The 19,860-nt window shown below is 39.7% G+C and overlaps 1 protein-coding gene across 1 annotated transcript in view; it reads left to right on the top strand.

The window, feature by feature from the left end:
• The window catches only part of uprt (uracil phosphoribosyltransferase (FUR1) homolog (S. cerevisiae)), a 60,022-nt gene that overhangs the window by 18,448 nt on the left and 21,714 nt on the right, over positions 1 to 19,860 (top strand). The window contains exons 3-4 of the mRNA XM_039765748.1: positions 2,394 to 2,463; positions 19,674 to 19,736. Coding sequence (XP_039621682.1) covers positions 2,394 to 2,463; positions 19,674 to 19,736 — 133 coding nt within the window. The remainder of the gene's footprint in view (positions 1 to 2,393; positions 2,464 to 19,673; positions 19,737 to 19,860) is intronic.

The raw sequence follows: 19,860 nt of genomic DNA, 5'->3' as shown, positions 1-19,860 counted from the left end.
TTGGAGGCAAATTTACCCAGTGATTGAGTTGACCAAGGAATTCATTGAGAAAAATGCATTTGGATGCAAACTGACAATTATATCAAAACCTTTTAGATTCAGGATCTTTCCAGTTATAGGCTTAATGAATGCAGACTTTAATGATATTGGTGAATAAATGCAACACAGGGCTATCTTCCTAAAACCCAATTCAATTGGCACATAGCGGAATTTGCCAGGATCACCTGAACTCACTCCAAGTATTTTTGGCTATAGGTTATCCCAGTGGAGAAAAGCTAAAACAAAGAGTGTAATTTCATCCTCCACCCATCCCCAATCACCAATAATACAAGTACAAACAAAAAGCAAATCAATAGTAATAAGGTCTCCACAGAGGAAAAAAAAACTGTCTCGACTGAGGGGGAAAAAAAAAAAGAAATCGCATCCATTAAAAAAGGAAAAATCCCACTAACTTGATAGTTGTCAATGGGTTCTGAAGCATGCCTTGGGTCAATAAAGATCTTATGTTCTGAGGTTTTATGACTGGGGCCATTGCCGTCCTGGCTTGAGCTGTTGCAGGGCTAAAGTCAGGAGAAAACTGAATTCACTGGCCCATATAAGACAGGTTGGGTGCCTGTGGTATATCTCCACAACAGGTGAATACACAGATGGTGCAGTGGTAGGCCTACTGTAAAGGGATCATAGGTTCACATCCCTGGCCTCTCCGTTTGGTAGTGCTTTGAGTAGTGAGAAAAAGCACTATATAAATGTAATGATTATCATTATTGTTCTTAATTATGGAGGGCAAGAAACACAGTTGGCCTGGACTTGTTCAGAAATTCGATGGTGACACCTGATTGTTCAGTGAATTGATCTGCTTATTATAAAGGTGACTGGTTGTTTTCAGCATTTTAAACTCTGTAAACAATTTTCTTTTGGTCATTTTTAATTTCTTATGTAGTACTGTATTTATTTGGTAACCAATTCGACTTTCTTGTTGTAAGAATAATCAGTGTCCTTTTTATCAGTATTTTATAATTGTGCTTTATTTGTTACTTAAGCACAGAAAATAATGAATTTTTGTGTTTTTGTTAAACTCGCATGCATAAGATGTCACTGCATGTTACAGTTGCCACTGACAAAGTGTGCACCTGTGGAATTCAGCAATCAACTGTTCAGTGGAGTTGCACACGTGTGCTGCAAAAGTCAAAGACTCTGGTGCCTAAGAACCCAACTAAACTCTATTAAATTGAAGGCAATTTCACTCCTTTTTATTTGGCAAACTGACAGCTACCAATTCATAGCTGCGTTCATAGTGACTAAACTTGCAGACAATCATAATTGGCATTTCCTTAAAATGTCTGTGGTGGACTGTCTTAAAATTTGAATCGAGGAAAATTAGTGCCACAAAGAAACAGTGCTTAAGAATAACTTTCAAGAGGTCCACATCTCTAACTTGCAAAAGAAGGACTTTCATAATAAAGATGAGAACTTTGTTGGATACTTTGTCCTATTATTCCATAATTCACCTTTACATTCTTTTATGATATTTTATAAATCTCCTTTGGTTTTGCCACCAATTCATAGTAATCTCAAAACAAGTGCAGCATTTTCACTGGTAAACAAATTAATTCAGTCATTCTTAAACCTGTTTACTCCAGTTCAAAAAATAGGAAGTGAGAGCCTACCCTGGCATTACTGTTGGGCACTATGCTTGAAAATGGCCTGGACTAGGTACCAGTTCATCACAGGGTCCACTCATGTAAACACCCATACTCAAACTGGGACTATTTAATCAAACATGAAAATATTGGAGGAAAACTGGAGTACTCCGAAAATAATAAAAAAAAATCTTTTAACTGAGTAGTCTGTCTGCAGTACTGTGTCACCTAAGCTAAGGATATTTTAACTAAATATATTTTGTGAAATGTCTTAAATAGCATTCACACATGCAGCCTTAAGTTGACTGCTCAGTTGTTTTTATGTTGACAGGAAAAACAGTACATTATGGATGGAAAAAAAAGAGTTTTTTCTCAGCATATTTTATTCTGTATTCTCTGAAATTTTTCTTATTTTTTTGTAAATTTTGTCTTTTTGGCTAAATATTTGTGGAAATCTTTAAATGAAAATTTTAAATAAGTTAAAATCGTTGTAATAAAATAATTTAAAGGACTGGGTGATAACTTTATCAAATGTGTATCTGTTACTGTAAATATCCAACTAGTGACTTTTTTTTTTTTAAACTGTGCGTTTTTGTCTTTTCTAGCAACACATTTCCTCCCTCCAAGGATATGTGTAAACACCCCCCCCTCCCCCATTTGTAAAATTAAGGGTAGAATCTGCTCAGTTTCAAAAATGAATCTCAAATCCTGGTTTCTAACTTTTTGTTTATTTTGTTTGTTTTGTTTTTACAGATTCGACTTGTTGTTGAAGAAGGACTTAATCAGTTACCATATACAGAGTGTACAGTGACTACTCCAACAGGTGCGTCATTATAACTGTTACTTGCAAGATCATCCAAAAAGGTGGTGGGGGGGGGGAGGTTTGGTCCCAGAAGTTTTAAGACCGCTTTAATAAATCCTTTGGACCCTCAAGGCCTGACAATCAATTATGTGGGGTCACATTTTGGAGTTATAAATCAAATGACAACTTGCGCTGGATTTTTAAGAAAGTATTGCCTCAGCCTGCTGTCTACAAGCACCTTGTAAGCTAAGGTGGGGCTAGGTGGTGTAAATGCTCATATCCAGCAGGAACACATTTTTTCACAGACCTTGAGAGGATCCTAGAAAGAAGGCAGAGGCTTTTACTGAAACTGTGTAAGCAGAAGCCCCACTCAGCAGTTAGAGATTTTCTTAGTCTCTGTAATACTAAAGCGTGTGACAGTGGACAACAGAAAGTGGCACTTAATGCCGACGTGTTGCTGCTTTATCCTCAAAATAGTCTATTTCTGCCTTCTCTGCTCTTAAGTAACTGGAGCTGCAGTATTAGGCTGTAACAAGATTTTAAATTAATTTATACCACTACGTCACCATCAGTTCCTACAAAAAATATTCATCATCTTGGAATTTTTCACATTTTATCGTTATTGTTACACAACATTGAAATACTGAGCTTTTTTTTACACTGATCAACAGAAAATGACTCTTTGAATTGAAAGTGAAATCACACCTCTGCAAAGTGGTCTAAACTGATTGGCAGTGTAGTACACAAAATAATTAATTGCCTCGTTTATTCACCTCGTTCAAGTCAGTATATTGCCATATAGCTTTGATCATGCAAGGACAGGTCTCTATCAGCTTTGCAAATATGGACACTACTATTATTCTTTCTTTTTTCTAAAACTGCTCAAACGTTATCAATTAGAAATATAAAACGCAAAATTTATTCAATAAATATTCACCAGGGCTTACAAAATCTCAAAATCCCTGGTAGCCCTTCGGGCAGGCACTCTTCAGTTTTTGGTAGCCCAAAATAAATTTAAGTAGCCCGAATAAAAAAGATATTATTTTTAATCTATAATATTGTAAAGAGGGCAGCACAGTGGCGCAGTGGTAGCACTGCTGCCTTGCAGTTAGGAGACCCAGGTTCACTTCCCGGATCCTCCCTGTGTGGAGTTTGCATGTTCTCCCCGTGTCTGCGTGGGTTTCCTCCAGGCACTCCGGTTTCCTCTCACAGTTCAAAGACATGCCGGTTAGGTGGATTGGCGATTCTAAATTGGCCCTAGTGTGTGGGTGTGTTGGTGTGTGTCCTGCGGTAGGTTGGCACCCTGCCCGGGATTGGTTCCTGGCTGGGATTGGGTCCAGCAGACCCCAGTGACCCTGATTTCGGATTCAGCGGATTGGAAAATGGATGGATGGATATTGTAAAGGAAACAAAACATCAATCAAAAAATTGTTAAAACAAAAATTACAACAACTGTATAAAAACTCAAATATTTGGTTCTAATTGAACAGAAATTTCTATGAACTTGTAAGAACTGTGTAGAACATGAATCAGTCTGTGTCAGATACTGAATCTGAAATTTCCACTGAAGTCACGGATGAGAAAATGCCACTCGACGTTGAGGGCATAGCAACTTCTTTATCAGTTTTCTCTTCCTGTGCATTGGCCGCCATTTCACTACTCTTTGTTCTTGTCGGGGTTTTATGATCCAGGTGTCTTGAACCTTTTCCAGAAACAAATTGACTTGTCAGGGCAAAAAGATTCAACTGTTTCCCCATTAATGGAGAGTTGCATGCAGTCATTCAGTTTATCAGGGTGTAGAGAGGTACGATGTGTTGTCTTCACTCGCTTCATGCAAGAAAATCCTCTCTCACAGATGGCTGTTGATGGGCTAAGTGTCAGCATTAATTTCACCAGCAACAAGATATGAGAGAGGTGTTCTGGATTCTCAGAGAGGAGATCCCTGTACAAGCAATCTACCTTGCTACCCCGGTGTTCTGCAAGCCACATTTTTAGATCCATCCATTCTTGTGGAATTTTCTCTTTCTCTTCCTCATCTAGCAAACTGGCAAAATGTGTGACAAGATAATCCACCTCTTCATCCCCATAATTTGCCAGCTCTTCTCTGGGGTAGGGAAGAGTGGAAGGGTCAAAAACCTTGAAACGAGAGAGGCTTTTCACGCAGATTTTTAAATCTTTTGTCCATGTACTTGACTGTGCTGTCAATAATCTTCTGAATCTCTGCACCAAAGGTGTCTTTGTCTGTGCCCTCACCTCTACTAGCAGGTCGCTGACTTTTTGTGAGCTGAGTTCCACAGTAGCAAATTCTACCATCCTCGTTCGCTGTGAACTTTGTGTCCAAAGTTTTCTGGTATTCTCCTGGTTTTGTTTTTAGGCTAAATAAGTGTGATATGGTGCTCTCAACTAACTGATTTGTTCGTGTGATGTTTAGGTCATCATGCTGAAAATCAGTACAGCACTTGGATAAGATGGTACTGTAGTCCAACATGAAATGCAGGAAGCAAACAAATTTCTCAGTCTTCATTTCCTGCACCACCCCCTTAGCCTTGGCTGCATCCTCGGACTTGACATCACTTCCTCCTACCATGTTCTCCATATTAACAATAGTGGGAGTGTAATTTTTTTTCCACAGCCTTCAGACATCTCAGCCGGCTTGGAAGCCACCGTGTGCTCTTCAGGCCACTGAAATTTGACAGTTTCTCATTTAGCAGTTCACTTATTTCTGTCAGTTCTCTTCACTTCTTTGGGGAATAGTAGTACATCTTAAAGATGGTTTTCAGTGTATCTTCAAATTTCACCAGGTACTCACAGCCTTTCACGCTATCCAGCACGGCTAGCTCTAATTTGTGTGCCACACTGTGGATTATTATGATGTGGGGTATCCTCTCTTTCAGTCTCCCAGCTACTCTTGTTTTCTCACCCATCATCACTGTAGCACCATCAAAATTTGCACACACTACTTTCTTTTTCCATGTGTCTTCTCTGATACCCATTGTGTTCACTGCTTCATCAATAGCCTCTAAAATACCTGCAACATTTGCATTATTGACTGGCTGACATTTGATCATGTATGTGGATATGTCACCATTATCTCTCACATACCTGACATGAAGCAACTCCTGTTCTATTATACCAGTGTCTGTACTGCCATCTGCAAGAATGGATAAGAACCTGCTTTCTTGAATTTCCTTTTTGATCTGGTCTCTTGAAGTTTGTGTTATTGCTCCAATAAACTCTCTGCAAGCATGGTGATTGAGGTAAGTGGAACCAAGATCTAGGCCATTTGCTTTTTGAAGTTTGCAAAGACTGCTAAATTTTGCCAATAGTTGTTCACTCTTTGCAACATAGTACGCTGTTCTAAGCAGCTTTTTCAGGACTTCTTGTTGTGCTTGGTTTATTTTTAGTATCCATCCATCCATTTTCCAACCCGCTGAATCCAAACACAGGGTCACGGGGGTCTGCTGGAGCCCCAGCCAACACCGGGCACAAGGCAGGAACCAATCCTGGGCAGGGTGCCAACCCACCACAGGACACACACAAACACACACCAGGGCCAATTTAGAATCGCCAATCCACCTAACCTGCATGTCTTTGGACTGTGGGAGGAAACTGGAGCGCCCGGAGGAAACCCACGCAGACACGGGGAGAACATGCAAACTCCACTGCGAGGCAGCAGCGCTACCACTGCGCCACCTTGCCGCCCTTATTTTTAGTATGTTTTTTGCAATTGGTGTTTGTTCTGGGAAAGATCCTGCAGACTGAGCACCAATGCATTTCTTGTGATGCAGAGATTTCTCATGGGTTCTGATGGGGTCCCAGTAACAAAGGCGCTTGTCAAGTCAGATATCGAGGGAAACTCACGACACACCCGGCAGAACATTGTTATTTAGCTTGTCATATTCCATCCACAGAAATTATTTTGTCCATGAAACCAAAAAGCTGCGCTTTCTTTTTGCCTCATAGTCTGATTTGTCATAACTCTTCTGCTTTGTGGTAGGCTTTTCTTTGGCTGTCCCTTCTTAATCCTGACCTATCTTATTTGGCTTAGCAGAACTAAAATACCTGCGTAAATCCATCTACTTTTACACACGCACACACAACGGTCAGTGATTTTTTTTTTTTAATTCACTGCACAATCAACCTTTATCACATGTTTAAGCTTGCTGCGGAAGATTTTACTTGTCACGTTTGAATAGTAAGCTAATGAGTGATAAGACGATTTCAGAGGAATTGGTGTGCAATTAATCCGTCACTGACCAATCAGTACTGCTGCTCTCTATACAGTTTGCGCAATCGCAAAGTGAAAGTGAAAAACAAGCCTGAATTCAAACGCAATTTCAATATTTCACATATTGACAGTGGCTCATCGATGCCCGAAAATGACATAATTACCCAGCTACATGTGTGAAAGAATGCAAAAGCATTGACATATATTTTTCCTTCCTATGATAGCCAGACTGACAGGGCTGAGATAGATTTTGGTAGCCCGACTGGAAGACACAATAGCCCCGGGACGTCGGGCTAGCGATTTTGCGAGCCCTGTTCGCTCTCTTTAATATGACACATTTGAATAATTACTAGTGCAGGAAAATTGTTTTAAAAGTCCCATAATTTGTTAAATCTAGATAATCTGTCTTTGGTCAAGGGGTTTTGATTGATTGTATAATAAATACATCTGTATCTTGAATGTCCAGCTTGTGGTGAGTCAGTATCATATCCTAACAAAAACATTGAAGACAAAGGAACATTCCAAGCAATTTTATGAAAATGTTATTGAATAGCACAAGTTCAGATGGAGAGAAGAAAATATCCAAGGCACTGAATATCACTTGGAGTACTTTTTAAATTAATCATATTTAAAATCAAAAGAGTATGACACAGTTAATCTGGCTAGAGCATGCTGTCTACAAAAATTGAATGATCTTGCAAGAAGGAACTATTGGTATAGTTCACCAAAAAAACCTGCTAACTATGAAGGAGGTACTGGGAACAGTCCCTGAGTATTGGATAGACTGCATACGACAACTGTTTCCCTGGTTCTTCACTATTTGCATCTTTGTTACAGGGTGCTAACGAGAAAGCCACTTGTTTTTAAACAACAACAACATTTATTTATATAGCACATTTTCATACAAACAATAGCTCAAAGTGCTTTACATAATAAAGAATAGAAAAATAAAAGACAATAAGAAAACAAAATAAATCAACATTAATTAACATCGAATACGAGTAAGGTTCAATGGCCAGGGGACAGAAAAACAAAAAACTCCAGGCGGCTGGAGAAAAAATAAAATCTGTAGGGATTCCAGACCATGAGACCGCCCAGTCCCCTCTGGGCATTCTACCTAACATAAATGAAACAGTCCTCTTTGGATTTAGGGTTCTCACGGAAGGGCTTGATGATGATGATGGTCACGTAGACTTCTGCCTTTAATCCATCCATCATTGTTGGAGCATCATGAAGCTTTGAGTAGGTGGAGGTGGAGCTGGCCACCACCACAAAGAAACGGAAAAAGAAACAGAAGAGAGAGTAGGGGTCAGTATGGATTTTAGAGCCACCATGAGTAGTTATTATAAGGAAATTGAACATACAGAGTATCAGGATTAAGTTAAATTAAATTAAATTGAAGTTCTAGAAAGGCCATGTTAAAGTAATATGTTTTCAGCAGTGTTTTAAAGTGCTCTACTGTATCAGCCTGGCGAATTCCTATTGGCAGGCTATTCCAGATTTTAGGTGCATAGCAGCAGAAGGTCGCCTCACCACTTCTTTTAAGTTTTGTTCTTGGAATTCTAAGGAGACACTCATTTGAGGATCTGAGGTTACGATTTGGAATATAAGGTGTCAGACATTCCGATATATAAGATGGGGAGATTATTTAAGGCTTTATAAACCATAAGCAGAATTTTAAAGTCAATTCTGAATGACACAGGTAACCAGTGTAGTGACATCAAAACTGGAGTAATGTGTTCGATTTTCTTTTCCTAGTTAGGATTCTAGCAGCTGCATTCTGCACTAGTTGCAAGCGATTTATGTCTTTTTGGGTAGTCCTGAGAGGAGTGCGTTACAGTAATCTAGTCGACTGAAAACAAGCGCGTGAACTAATTTCTCAGCATCTTTCAGTGATATAAGAGGTCTAACTTTACTTATGTTTCTTAAGTGAAAAATGCTGTCCTAGTGATCTGATTAATATGCGATTTAAAATTCAGATTACAGTCAACAATCACCCTAAGCTTTTTACCTCCGTCTTGACTTTTAATCCTAATGTATCCAGTTTATTTCTAATAGCCTCATTGTATCCATTATTGCTAATCACTAAGATTTCAGTTTTCTCTTTATTTAACTTGAGAAAGTTACTATTCATCCATTCTGAGATACAAGTCAGACATTGTGTTAGTGAATCAATAGAATTGGGGTCATCAGGTGCTATTGATAAGTACAGCTGTGTGTCATCAGCATAGCTGTGGTAGCTCACATTGTGCTCTGAGATAATCTGACCTAACGGAAGCATGTAGATTGAGAATAACAGCGGACCCAGGATAGAGCCTTGTGGAACACCATATGGATATCATGTGTCTTGAGTTGTAATTACCACAACTAACAAAAATTTTCTCCCTGTCAGGTAGGATTCAAACCAATTTAAGACCTGCCAGAGGCCCACCCATTGACTAAGGCGATTTCTAAGAATGTTGTGATCAATGGTGTCAAATGCAGCACTCAGATCTAAGAGGATGAGAACAGATAAATGGCCTCTGTCTGCATTTACTCTCAAGTCATTTACTACTTTAACGAGTGCAGTTTCTGTGCTGTGATTTGTTCTAAAACCCGACTGAAATTTATCAAGAATAGCATGTTTATTGAGGTGGTCATTTAACTGCATAATGACTGCCTTCTCTAGAACTTTACTTAAGAAAGGCAGGTTAGAGATGGGTCTAAAATTTTCAAGAGCCGAGGGGTCAAGATTATGTTTCTTAAGAAGGGGTTTAACTACAGCAGTCTTAAGACAGTCTGGAAAGACCCCAGTATCTAATGACGAATTTACTATGTCAAGAATATTATCAATTAGCACCGATACTTCTTTGAAAAAATTGTTGGTATTGGATCAAGGATGCAGGTGGAGGATTTTAATTGAGATATTATTTTTTGTAAATCAGGTAAATCTATCCTAGTGAAAGAGTTTAATTTGTTTATAACAGAATGCTGGGGTTTAGGAGGATCCTTAGTGTTGGAGGGATATATTATGTTATTTCTAATATCATTAATTTTTTGATTAAAAAATACAGCGATAGCCTCACTACTGACAGTCATTTTCAGATCTTTGGATATCTTTTTATATCCTTTTCCTGATTTATACAAATCAGCGTTTTCTTACAGCTCCTTTTGACAGTTCTTTTGCTTTCCCCATGGCTCACTGTCTAGCAAAGTCAGTGCAGCTCTACATGAATTTAAATCGACTATGTATACACAGACACTGATTACAATCAAAGAAGTTAGAGGTGTGAATGCTCCCTTAATTACCCTTAATTTGAACTTGTGTGTGTATTATCAGCCCCAACTTTCAAGGGTATGCAAACATTTAATCAGGCCAGTTTGGGTAATTTCAGTTATCATTTTGATTTTAAAAGGGCACACACAATTATGTGAGAATTAATTGCTCTGCCTGACCGCACTTTCTAATTAAAAGGAAAGCTTTCTGCATGGTTTCTTTCCAAACAGTGGTCAATATTTCAAGTTACAAAATTCTGCCAGGGTATGTAAACTTATGAGCACAACTGTGTGTGTGTGTGTTAAATAAAATATATATAGCTGCAAGGAACCAGATGAACCAGGGACTTGGGTGCTCACTCTAGGTTGTGACAAGTATGCCAGTAGGTTGGGAATTGTTCCGTCCAGGTTTGACTAAAGAACGGTTTTGTCCTCTCAGATTGCGAGGCCGCCCTAATTGTCTTGACAAGCTCCATAAGCTTCAGCATGTTGGAATAGTATTCTTGTCAGACCGGCTGGGCGAGATGTTCAGGAAGGCTGTGAATAAAGAGGTAGCAGGCAACCTGCTCCACTATTTGGCGGGCATTGTTTTTTTCTGGTCTTGGCCAGCACCCTGCCTTGGGCAATATTGAAAAAGCCTGTGTGTGGTTTGGCTGCTCTGGGTCAAATTTTCGCTGTTTTATTATTTTCACCTGCTGGCCTGGGACCACCCCCACATTTAGCCAAGGGTTCTGCCTTGGTGGGGAGGGTGACACTCTCCTCCGAGAGGCTATTAGAAATCCCTTGGGTCTACCCTGTCTCGACCAGCCCAAGTCCGTTGGTCTTTCCTGCACACTTCCTTTGGGATTTATATGGTAAAGTTATAACCCTCAGGAATGGGGCTTGCACCTGGTCTTTCCGAACCGTGACACACCTGGCCCTCTTGGCAACTCAGGTCCGGTACTCTCTCACCTGGTTATCTGGTCCTTCCTCGCCATGTTTCTGGTCCTGCTCTTGTGACATCTGGGAGAGAAATATCCTGCCAACTACACAACTGTCACAACAAGAACACGAAGGAGCCACAAAAAGGTTTGAGGTAGCTGGCCCATATATTGTAAGTGGTTGCAACACAGTAAAGCAACTGGTTTCATGGAGTTCAAAACAGAACTGATGCATAGGTAGAAAATTGTGTTTTTTAAGGAGAAGCAGATGAGGTGCTGTCTTCTGGGCCGGAACCGGAGGTGCTGTCTTCTGGGCCGGAACCGGAAGTGCTGTCATTGGGGCCAGGCGGAATTTCCTGAGAAGGATCTGCAGCAAGGTTATTATACTTAAAGAAAACTGAAACTAATTATTAAAAAAACCTTTTCATAAACTGAAATAAAATAACTGTCAAAACCCAAATTGAAAAACTAAATGAAACTATTGAAGTAGCTGGAAAGACTAACTGAAATATAAATATATATATATATACACATACATACACACACAGTGCATCCAGAAAATATTCACAGCGCATCACTTTTTCCACATTTTGTTATGTTACAGCCTTATTCCAAAATGGATTAAATTCATTTTTTTCCTCAGAATTTTACACACAACACCCCATAATGACAACATGAAAAAAGTTTATATGAGATTTTTGCAAATTTATTAAAAATAAAAAAACTGAGAAATCACATGTACATAAGTATTCACAGCCTTTGCTCAATACTTTGTCGATGCACTTTTGGCAGCAATTACAGCCTCAAGTCTTTTTGAATATGGTTTCACAAGCTTTGCACACCTATCCTTGGCCATTGTCGCCCATTACTCTTTGCAGACCTCTCAAGCTCCATCAGGTTGGATGGCAAGCATCGGTGCACAGCCATTTTAAGATCTCTCCAGAGATGTTCAATAGGATTCAAGTCTGGACTCTGGCTGGGCCACTCAAGGACATTCACAGAGTTGTCCTGAAGCCACTCCTTTGATATCTTGGCTGTGTGCTTAGGGTCGTTGTCCTGCTGAAAGATGAACCGTCGCCCCAGTCTGAGGTCAAGAGCGCTCTGGAGCAGGTTTTCATCCAGGATGTCTCTGTACATTGCTGCAGTCATCTTTCCCTTTATCCTGACTAGTCTCCCAGTTCCTGCCACTGAAAAACATCCCCACAGCGTGATGCTGCCACCACCATGCTTCACTGTAGGGATGGTATTGGCCTGGTGATGAGCGGTGCCTGGTTTCCTCCAAACGTGACTGACGCCTGGCATTCACACCAAAGAGTTCAATCTTTGTCTCATCAGACCAGAGAATTTTGTTTCTCATGGTCAGAGTTCTTCAGGTGCCTTTTGGCAAACTCCAGGCGGGCTGCCATGTGCCTTTTACTAAGGAGTGGCTTCCGTCTGGCCATTCTACAATACAGGACTGATTGGTGGATTGCTGCAGAGATGGTTGTCCTTCTGGAAGGTTCTCCTTTCTCCACAGAGGACTTCTGGAGCTCTGACAGTGACCATCGGGTTCTTGGTCACCTCCCTGACTAAGGCTCTTCTCCCCCGATCGCTCAGTTTAGATGGCCAGCCAGCTTTAGGAAGAGTCCTGGGGCCTCATGTATAAACGGTGCGTACGCACAGAAATGTTGCGTAAGAACTTTTCCACGTTCAAATCGCGATGTATAAAACCTACACTTGGCGTAAAGCCACGCACTTTTCCACGGTACCTCATGTCTTGTCGTATGCAAGTTCTCCGCTCGGTTTTGCAAACTGGCGGCACCCAGTGTCAAAGCAGTGCTACTGTTCTTGTGTGATTACTCATTATTTTCATGACGCGGCTTTATAAATACACAGAAACTAACCGCATATTGTTTATTAGTGTAATGCATCTGATTGTAATTAACTCGTAACAATATAATGGTCCAGGGAACAGCCATAGTATTCCAAATGCCATAACTGCTTTAGTGTTGTTTCTCTTCTTCTTCTTCTTTCAGCCTCCTGTTAGGAGTTGCCACAGCGGATCATCTTTTTCCATATTTCTCTCACTGCACCACTCGGAGTATTTATATCACTGTATCTGAGTGTGAATCACAGCAGCAGCTGATCGGAAAGAGAATTATCGGTATACGCATTAAGCACACGCTGTCTCTGCCACGCAAAACGTTTCAAAGCCTTTCCTGTACGGACCTCGCGGTTCAAAACAGTTTAATCCCAAGAACTTTAAATGCAGCCAATCAAGTGCTCCTTGTAGAACTGTTTGTACTTATAAGTACAATCACCCCACTGTAAACTTGCACTATAGTTATAATATCGCACAACCTGAGCCACTTTATAAAGCGCGTATTTACATATGATGACGATATCATTTTTAAGGTGAAATGCAGCAAAATATGTTTGTTAAATTATACAGATAAAACTTTAACTTCATTTAAATAATCTATATTCTTCACTGGGAGTGTCTTTAAGGATAGAATAATTAAACATGTACTACGAAGATATTTCAATGTTCTTTAAACGTTTTGAAGAATCGGCGCTAAGCTTACAGATGGCTTAACGTCTATTACAGAGCTGATTGTATGGCGATCGGTTACTTGGGGAAAGAAAAGCACTGACTGCAGTGACGGCTACGCCAATATATATTGAATATAAAACAGAAAGATAAAATAACAACACAGCTAAAAACGCAGCGACAAATTTCGGCAGAAATTAAATGCTTGTGTCATGAGCACGAGGTGGCTAGTGTCTGCAACATACGTGGCCATCCACTGTGCATAAGATACTTTACTGACATTGGCGGGCGAAGGAGCCAGCCACCGATTCTTCCTCTGCCCAGTGCCACCACAAGCTTAGAGCCACCCCTGAGTACTGCTGCAATAAATTATTTCATCGAAGTGAAACATGTTTAATAACGTGCTTCAACTCCTATCATCATGAAAATGACATCACATATTCAGAGAGCTGTAATATCACGAATGTAATGGATTCTGTGTCCAGTTGGAGGAAGAGAGCCGGTTTAAGAAACAAGTAGTGATTCACACACATAGAGCACATAGAAGATCAAATACAAAACAAAGCATTTAACGTGCTACTTTAATTACGATGTGATTTTAGAAACTGGTTAATTAAACAATTTTAAGATGAATTTTATGATGTTCTACTTTAATGACAAAATAAACTACGTGATTAAAGTGGAAATGTCGAGATTGAAGTGGACATTTGTGCTTTTTCTCCACCGTGTGGCTTTTTCTCTGTACCCTAATAAGCTTTCATATGACACTCAGACAGTGGGCTTACAACTCGGCTTTCCACGGCGACTTTGATATGTGACTTCTTTTTTATTTCCGGCACTGTGCGATTTTGTGGATGTGAGCTTTCATGTTTCTCCAACACGCTATATCACTCGATCAACTTCCTTTTGTTGATTATACCACGGCTTATTTGAACAAATAGTATGTTTTTCCTTTGCCTCCACTTGGTATTCGCTGAAATTCTTATGTTTCCCCCCGTGCTTTTCCCATTGTCTTTTCACAGAAGGCTGCGCTTAAGGGCGATTTTATATTGATTTGCATATTCAAATAGGTGTAATTCTGGGAGGATTTGGGGCGTTACATAATGCGCGTGCACGAGCGTTAGATTTCACGCTGATCAGGATTGATGTAGCGGAAGAAGGTGGAAGTTGGAGTACGCACAGATTCCTGCATCTGGATTTTTCTGTGCGTCGGCTTTTGTGCTTACGCCATGTTCTAGTGCGAGTTCTACGCACGGCGTTATACATGAGGCCCCTGGTGATTTCGAACTTCTTCCACTTACAGATGATGAAGTCCACTGTGCTCATTGGGACCTTCAAAGCAGCAGAACTTTTTCTGTAACCTTCCCCAGATTTGTGCCTCGAGACAATCCTGTCTCGGAGGTCTACAGACAATTCCTTTGACTTCATGAACTGTCAACTGTGGGACCTTTATATAGACAGGTGTGTGGCCTTCCAAATCATGTCCAATCAACTGAATTTACCACAGGTGGACTCCAATTAAGCTGCAGAAACATCTCAAGGATGATCAGGGGAAACGGGATGCACATGAGCTCAATTTTGAGCTTCATGGCAAAGGCTGTGAGTACTTATGTACTTTCTCAATATTTTTATTTTTAATAAATCTGCATAAATCTCTAGTAAACGTTTTTCACATTGTCATTATGGGGTGTTGTGTGTAGAATTCTGAGGAAAATCCATTTTGGAATAAGGCTGTAACATAACAAAATGTGGAAAAAGTGATGCGCTGTGAATACTTTTCGGATGCGCTGTATGTATGTGTGTATGTGTCCCAATTAAATGTATGTCCTGTTGATTTAGTATGCTTATAGATCAATGACAGTGCGTCCTTTCTTCTGACGGCGCTATGTGTCCCTGTATACGTGTTGCGATTCTTTTTGAAGTTTGTCCTATGTATACCGCTGAGTACGAATTACATGGAATGCTGTATACTGCGTTTAGTGTTTCTGCTGTCGATTTCTTGTTTTTGGCATTAAAGAGGACCGTGCGCAGATTGTTCATGGGTTTGTGTGCTATTCTGACACCTGACTTGGCCAGGATGCGTGCAGCACCTTCAGACACATTGTGGTGATAAGGGACTGAGTACCAGGTTGGGTGGGGGTTATGATTCGAGTCAATTGTTTGTTGAGTTTTTTGGCGTCTTCTGTGTAGGCTTCGTTTAATGAATGTTTTCGAGTATCCGTTTGAAGTGAAAAGGTGTAAGAGATAGCGTCTCTCTTTCATTTTTGTTTCCTTCGTATTACAGTGGGTGTGGACTCTTCTGAATAGAGTTTTAACACAGCTCCGTTTATGAGATATCGGGTGGTTGCTGGTGAAGTGTAATATCTTGTCTGCATAGCATTCTTTACGGTAAACATACATACATACATACATACATACATACATACATACAAAGAACCCTCAAATAAAGCTGAATTACAACAAATCTGCAAAGATGAGTGGGCCAAAATTCCTCCAGAGCGCTGTAAAAGACTCATTGCAAGTTATTGCAAGCGCTTGATTCAGTTATTGCTGCTAAGGGTGGCCCAACCAGTTATTAGGTTCAGGGGGCAATTACTTTTTCACACACGGCCATGTAGGTTTGGATTATTTTTTCTCCCTAAATAATAAAATCCATCATTTAAAAACTGCATTTTGTGTTTGTGTTATATTTGACTAATGGTTAAATATGTTTGATGATCAGAAACATTTTGTCTGACAAACATGCAAAAGAATAAGAAATTAGGAAGGGGGCAAATAGTTTTTCACACCACTGTATGTATGTATGTATATATATATGTATATGTGTGTATATATACACATATATGTATATATACACATATATATATATATACACATATATATATATATATACATATATACATATATATATATATATACATATATACACATATATATATATATATATATATATATATATATATATATATATATATATATATATATATACAGTGGTGTGAAAAACTATTTGCCCCCTTCCTGATTTCTTATTCTTTTGCATGTTTGTCACACAAAATGTTTCTGATCATCAAACACATTTAACCATTAGTCAAATATAACACAAGTAAACACAAAATGCAGTTTTAAATGATGGTTTTATTATTTAGGAGAAAAAATCCAAACCTACATGGCCCTGTGTGAAAAAGTACTTGCCCCCTGAACCTAATAACTGGTTGGGCCACCCTTAGCAGCAATAACTGCAATCAAGCGCTTATGTATAACTTGCAATGAGTCTTTACAGCCTGGAGGAATTTTTACCACTCATCTTTGCAGAATTGTTGTAATTCAGATTTATTTGAGGGTTTTCTAGCATGATCCGCCTTTTTAAGGTCATGCCATAGCATCTCAATTGGATTCAGGTCAGGACTTTGACTAGGCCACTCCAAAGTCTTCATTTTGTTTTTCTTCAGCCATTCAGAGGTGGATTTGCTGGTGTGTTTTGGGTCATTGTCCTGTTGCAGCACCCAAGATCGCTTCAGCTTGAGTTGACGAACAGATGGCGGACATTCTCCTTCAGGATTTTTGGTAGACAGTAGAATTCATGGTTCCATCTATCACAGCAAGCCTTCCAGGTCCTGAAGCAGCAAAACAACCCCAGACCATCACACCACCACCACCATATTTTACTGTTGGTATGATGTTCTTTTCTGAAATGCTGTGTTCCTTTTACGCCAGATGTAACGGGACATTTGCCTTCCAAAAAGTTCAACTTTTGTCTCATCAGTCCACAAGGTATTTTCCCAAAAGTCTTGGCAATCATTAAGATGTTTCTTAGCAAAACTGAGACGAGCCCTAAAGTTCTTTTAGCTTAACAGTGGTTTGCGTCTTGGAAATCTGCCATGCAGGCCGTTTTTGCCAAGTCTTTTTCTTATGGTGGAGTCGTGAACACTGACCTTAATTGAGGCAAGTGAGGCCTGCAGTTCTTTAGACGTTGTCCTGGGGTCTTTTGTGACCTCTCGGATGAGTCGTCTCTGCGCTCTTAGGGTAATTTTGGTCTGCCAGCCACTCCTGGGAAGGTTCACCACTGTTCCATGTTTTTGCCATTTGTGGATAATGGCTCTCACTGTGGTTCGCTGGAGTCCCAAAGCTTTAGAAATGGCTTTATAACCTTTACCAGACTGATAGATCTCAATGACTTCTGTTCTCATTTGTTCCTGAATTTCTTTGGATCTTGGCATGATGTCTAGCTTTTGAGGTGCTTTTGGTCTACTTCTCTGTGTCAGGCAGCTCCTATTTAAGTGATTTCTTGATTGAAACAGGTGTGGCAGTAATCAGGCCTGGGGTGGCTACGGAAATTGAACTCAGGTGTGATACACCACAGTTAGGTGATTTTTAACAAGGGGGCAATTACTTTTTCACACAGGGGCATGTAGGTTTGGATTTTTTTTCTCCCTAAATAATAAAAACCATCATTTAAAAACTGCATTTTGTGTTTACTTGTGTTATATTTGACTAATGGTTAAATGTGTTTGATGATCAGAAACATTTTGTGTGACAAACATGCAAAAGAATAAGAAATCAGGAAGGGGGCAAATAGTTTTTCACACCACTGTATATATATATATATACACACATATATACACATATATATATATATATATACACACAATAGGACCTCTGGTAACAAACATTTTCAAACATGTACAAATCATGTTGCGATCAAAAACTCTGCGAAAATTTTGCATCTGCTCACAACCACACGCTCTGGTGGCCAGTTTCCCTACGTGCGTTTGTAAGCGCCAGTGATTTCCCATTCTCCGTTTTCCATTTTCTTTTGTTTGTGTATACAGGGCCTAACAAAGCAGCTGATTTTGCAAAAGGAGTTACAATGTTAACCAAGCAGAGGCCTCAAGTGCTGGAAGAGGTGGAAAAACTGTTGCTAGTGTGGTTGAACGAGAAGCACCTTGCAGGGGATAGCGTAAGTGAGACGATCACTTGTGAGAAAGCAAAAAAACTTCCTCAAGTGGCGAAGCCAGTAGAGGATGGTTTGAAAAGTTGAAATGGTGAGCAAAGTGAGTAGCTAGTAAAATAATAATTTACTAAAAGTATTTTTAGTTTTCATTTTTGAATGAATTTTCTTGCTGTTAGACTTTAACCATTGTAACACTTTTAACACTAAAACAAAAAGTTATCCACCACGAGCCACCGCATATATTAATCCAGTGAATGAGAAACTGTTTGGAACAAAAACCTGCAGCTACATGGGGCCTGGAGGACTGAACATTGAAAACCACTGGTTTAGATGTTTCCAGCTGAAACTACTGTAGATTTGAATTCTTTTTTAGTTATGTGCATTGAGTGTGCATTTTATCCTGAAGTTTACATATGATTTCTCCAGGTACTCCAATATCCCTCTACATCTCTATATCTTGTATATAAAATTCAACATCTGTCTGCCTGTCTGTTCACATGTCTGTTCGCTTTTCATGAGAGAACTACTTAACAGATTTAGATCGGGTCTTTTCCTATAATCTACTTGAACATTCCAGTCGATTTTGCAACTTCTGTCATTGTGGCATGTATCATAGTTCGCTTGCGGTACCGATTTATTTGCGCAAATCTGAGAGACATGCAGCGGGCTGAGGGAAAGGGGGCAGGACCCTCCTCAGTCACGTGCCAGCCTCAGAGCGTTCCTTACCTCTGCTTAGTTAGTGAACGAGAGAACTACTTAACAGATTTAGATCAGGCTTTTTTCTAGAATTTGCTTGAACATTCTGGTTGATTTTGCAACTTCTCTCATCGTGCCAAGAATCATAGTTTGCGTACAGAAGTGATATTTCTGAGACAGAGGCTGTGGGCCGAGGGGAGGGGGAAACATGAAGTAAGGAGTAGGGAGACGGGCAGGGCCCTCCTCACTGTCCTGTTTCATTACTATGCGGGCGGAGCCATGGGTGACCGCTAATTCTAAATATGTGGTTATTAGTTTGAACATGTGCAGAGTTGGTTCATTTTGATACTGTTGAGTTAGGCTTCAACATTTCTCCAATATGAATTAGAATGAGCTGGCTGAAACATAAATCAATGTCTAAATGCAAGATGAAGTTTCTATATTGTCATTAAACGTTCTAAGAAAAGGAAAAAAGGGTTAATCCCAGTAACTGTACTTTATGTTCAGTGATACTGCCCTTTCAATGCCCCCATGCCCAACCAAACACTTAAAACACCTAGTTGATATTCATAGCAAAAGCAATACATGGAATATTGTATATACCTGACTGAAATGAATGGTTTATGTTAATCCTGTGTTCTTTATCTTTAGGGCACAAGTATGAAGGAGTGAAGTTTGAGAAGGGTAACTGTGGTGTAAGCATAATGAGAAGTGGTAAGTTGCATTTTCTGAAATGTTCTGTGCATTTTTTTTTTAGTTTAATACCTTTTATTGTGAAAAATAAACAGTGCAGAAAACAAAAATTTAGGTTCACGTTTTATGTGCCTTTTTGATTTTT

This window comes from Polypterus senegalus, chromosome 10 (assembly GCF_016835505.1).
Source record: "Polypterus senegalus isolate Bchr_013 chromosome 10, ASM1683550v1, whole genome shotgun sequence".
NCBI classification, from domain to species: domain Eukaryota; kingdom Metazoa; phylum Chordata; class Cladistia; order Polypteriformes; family Polypteridae; genus Polypterus; species Polypterus senegalus.
This window is presented reverse-complemented; position numbering and strand designations above follow the sequence as displayed.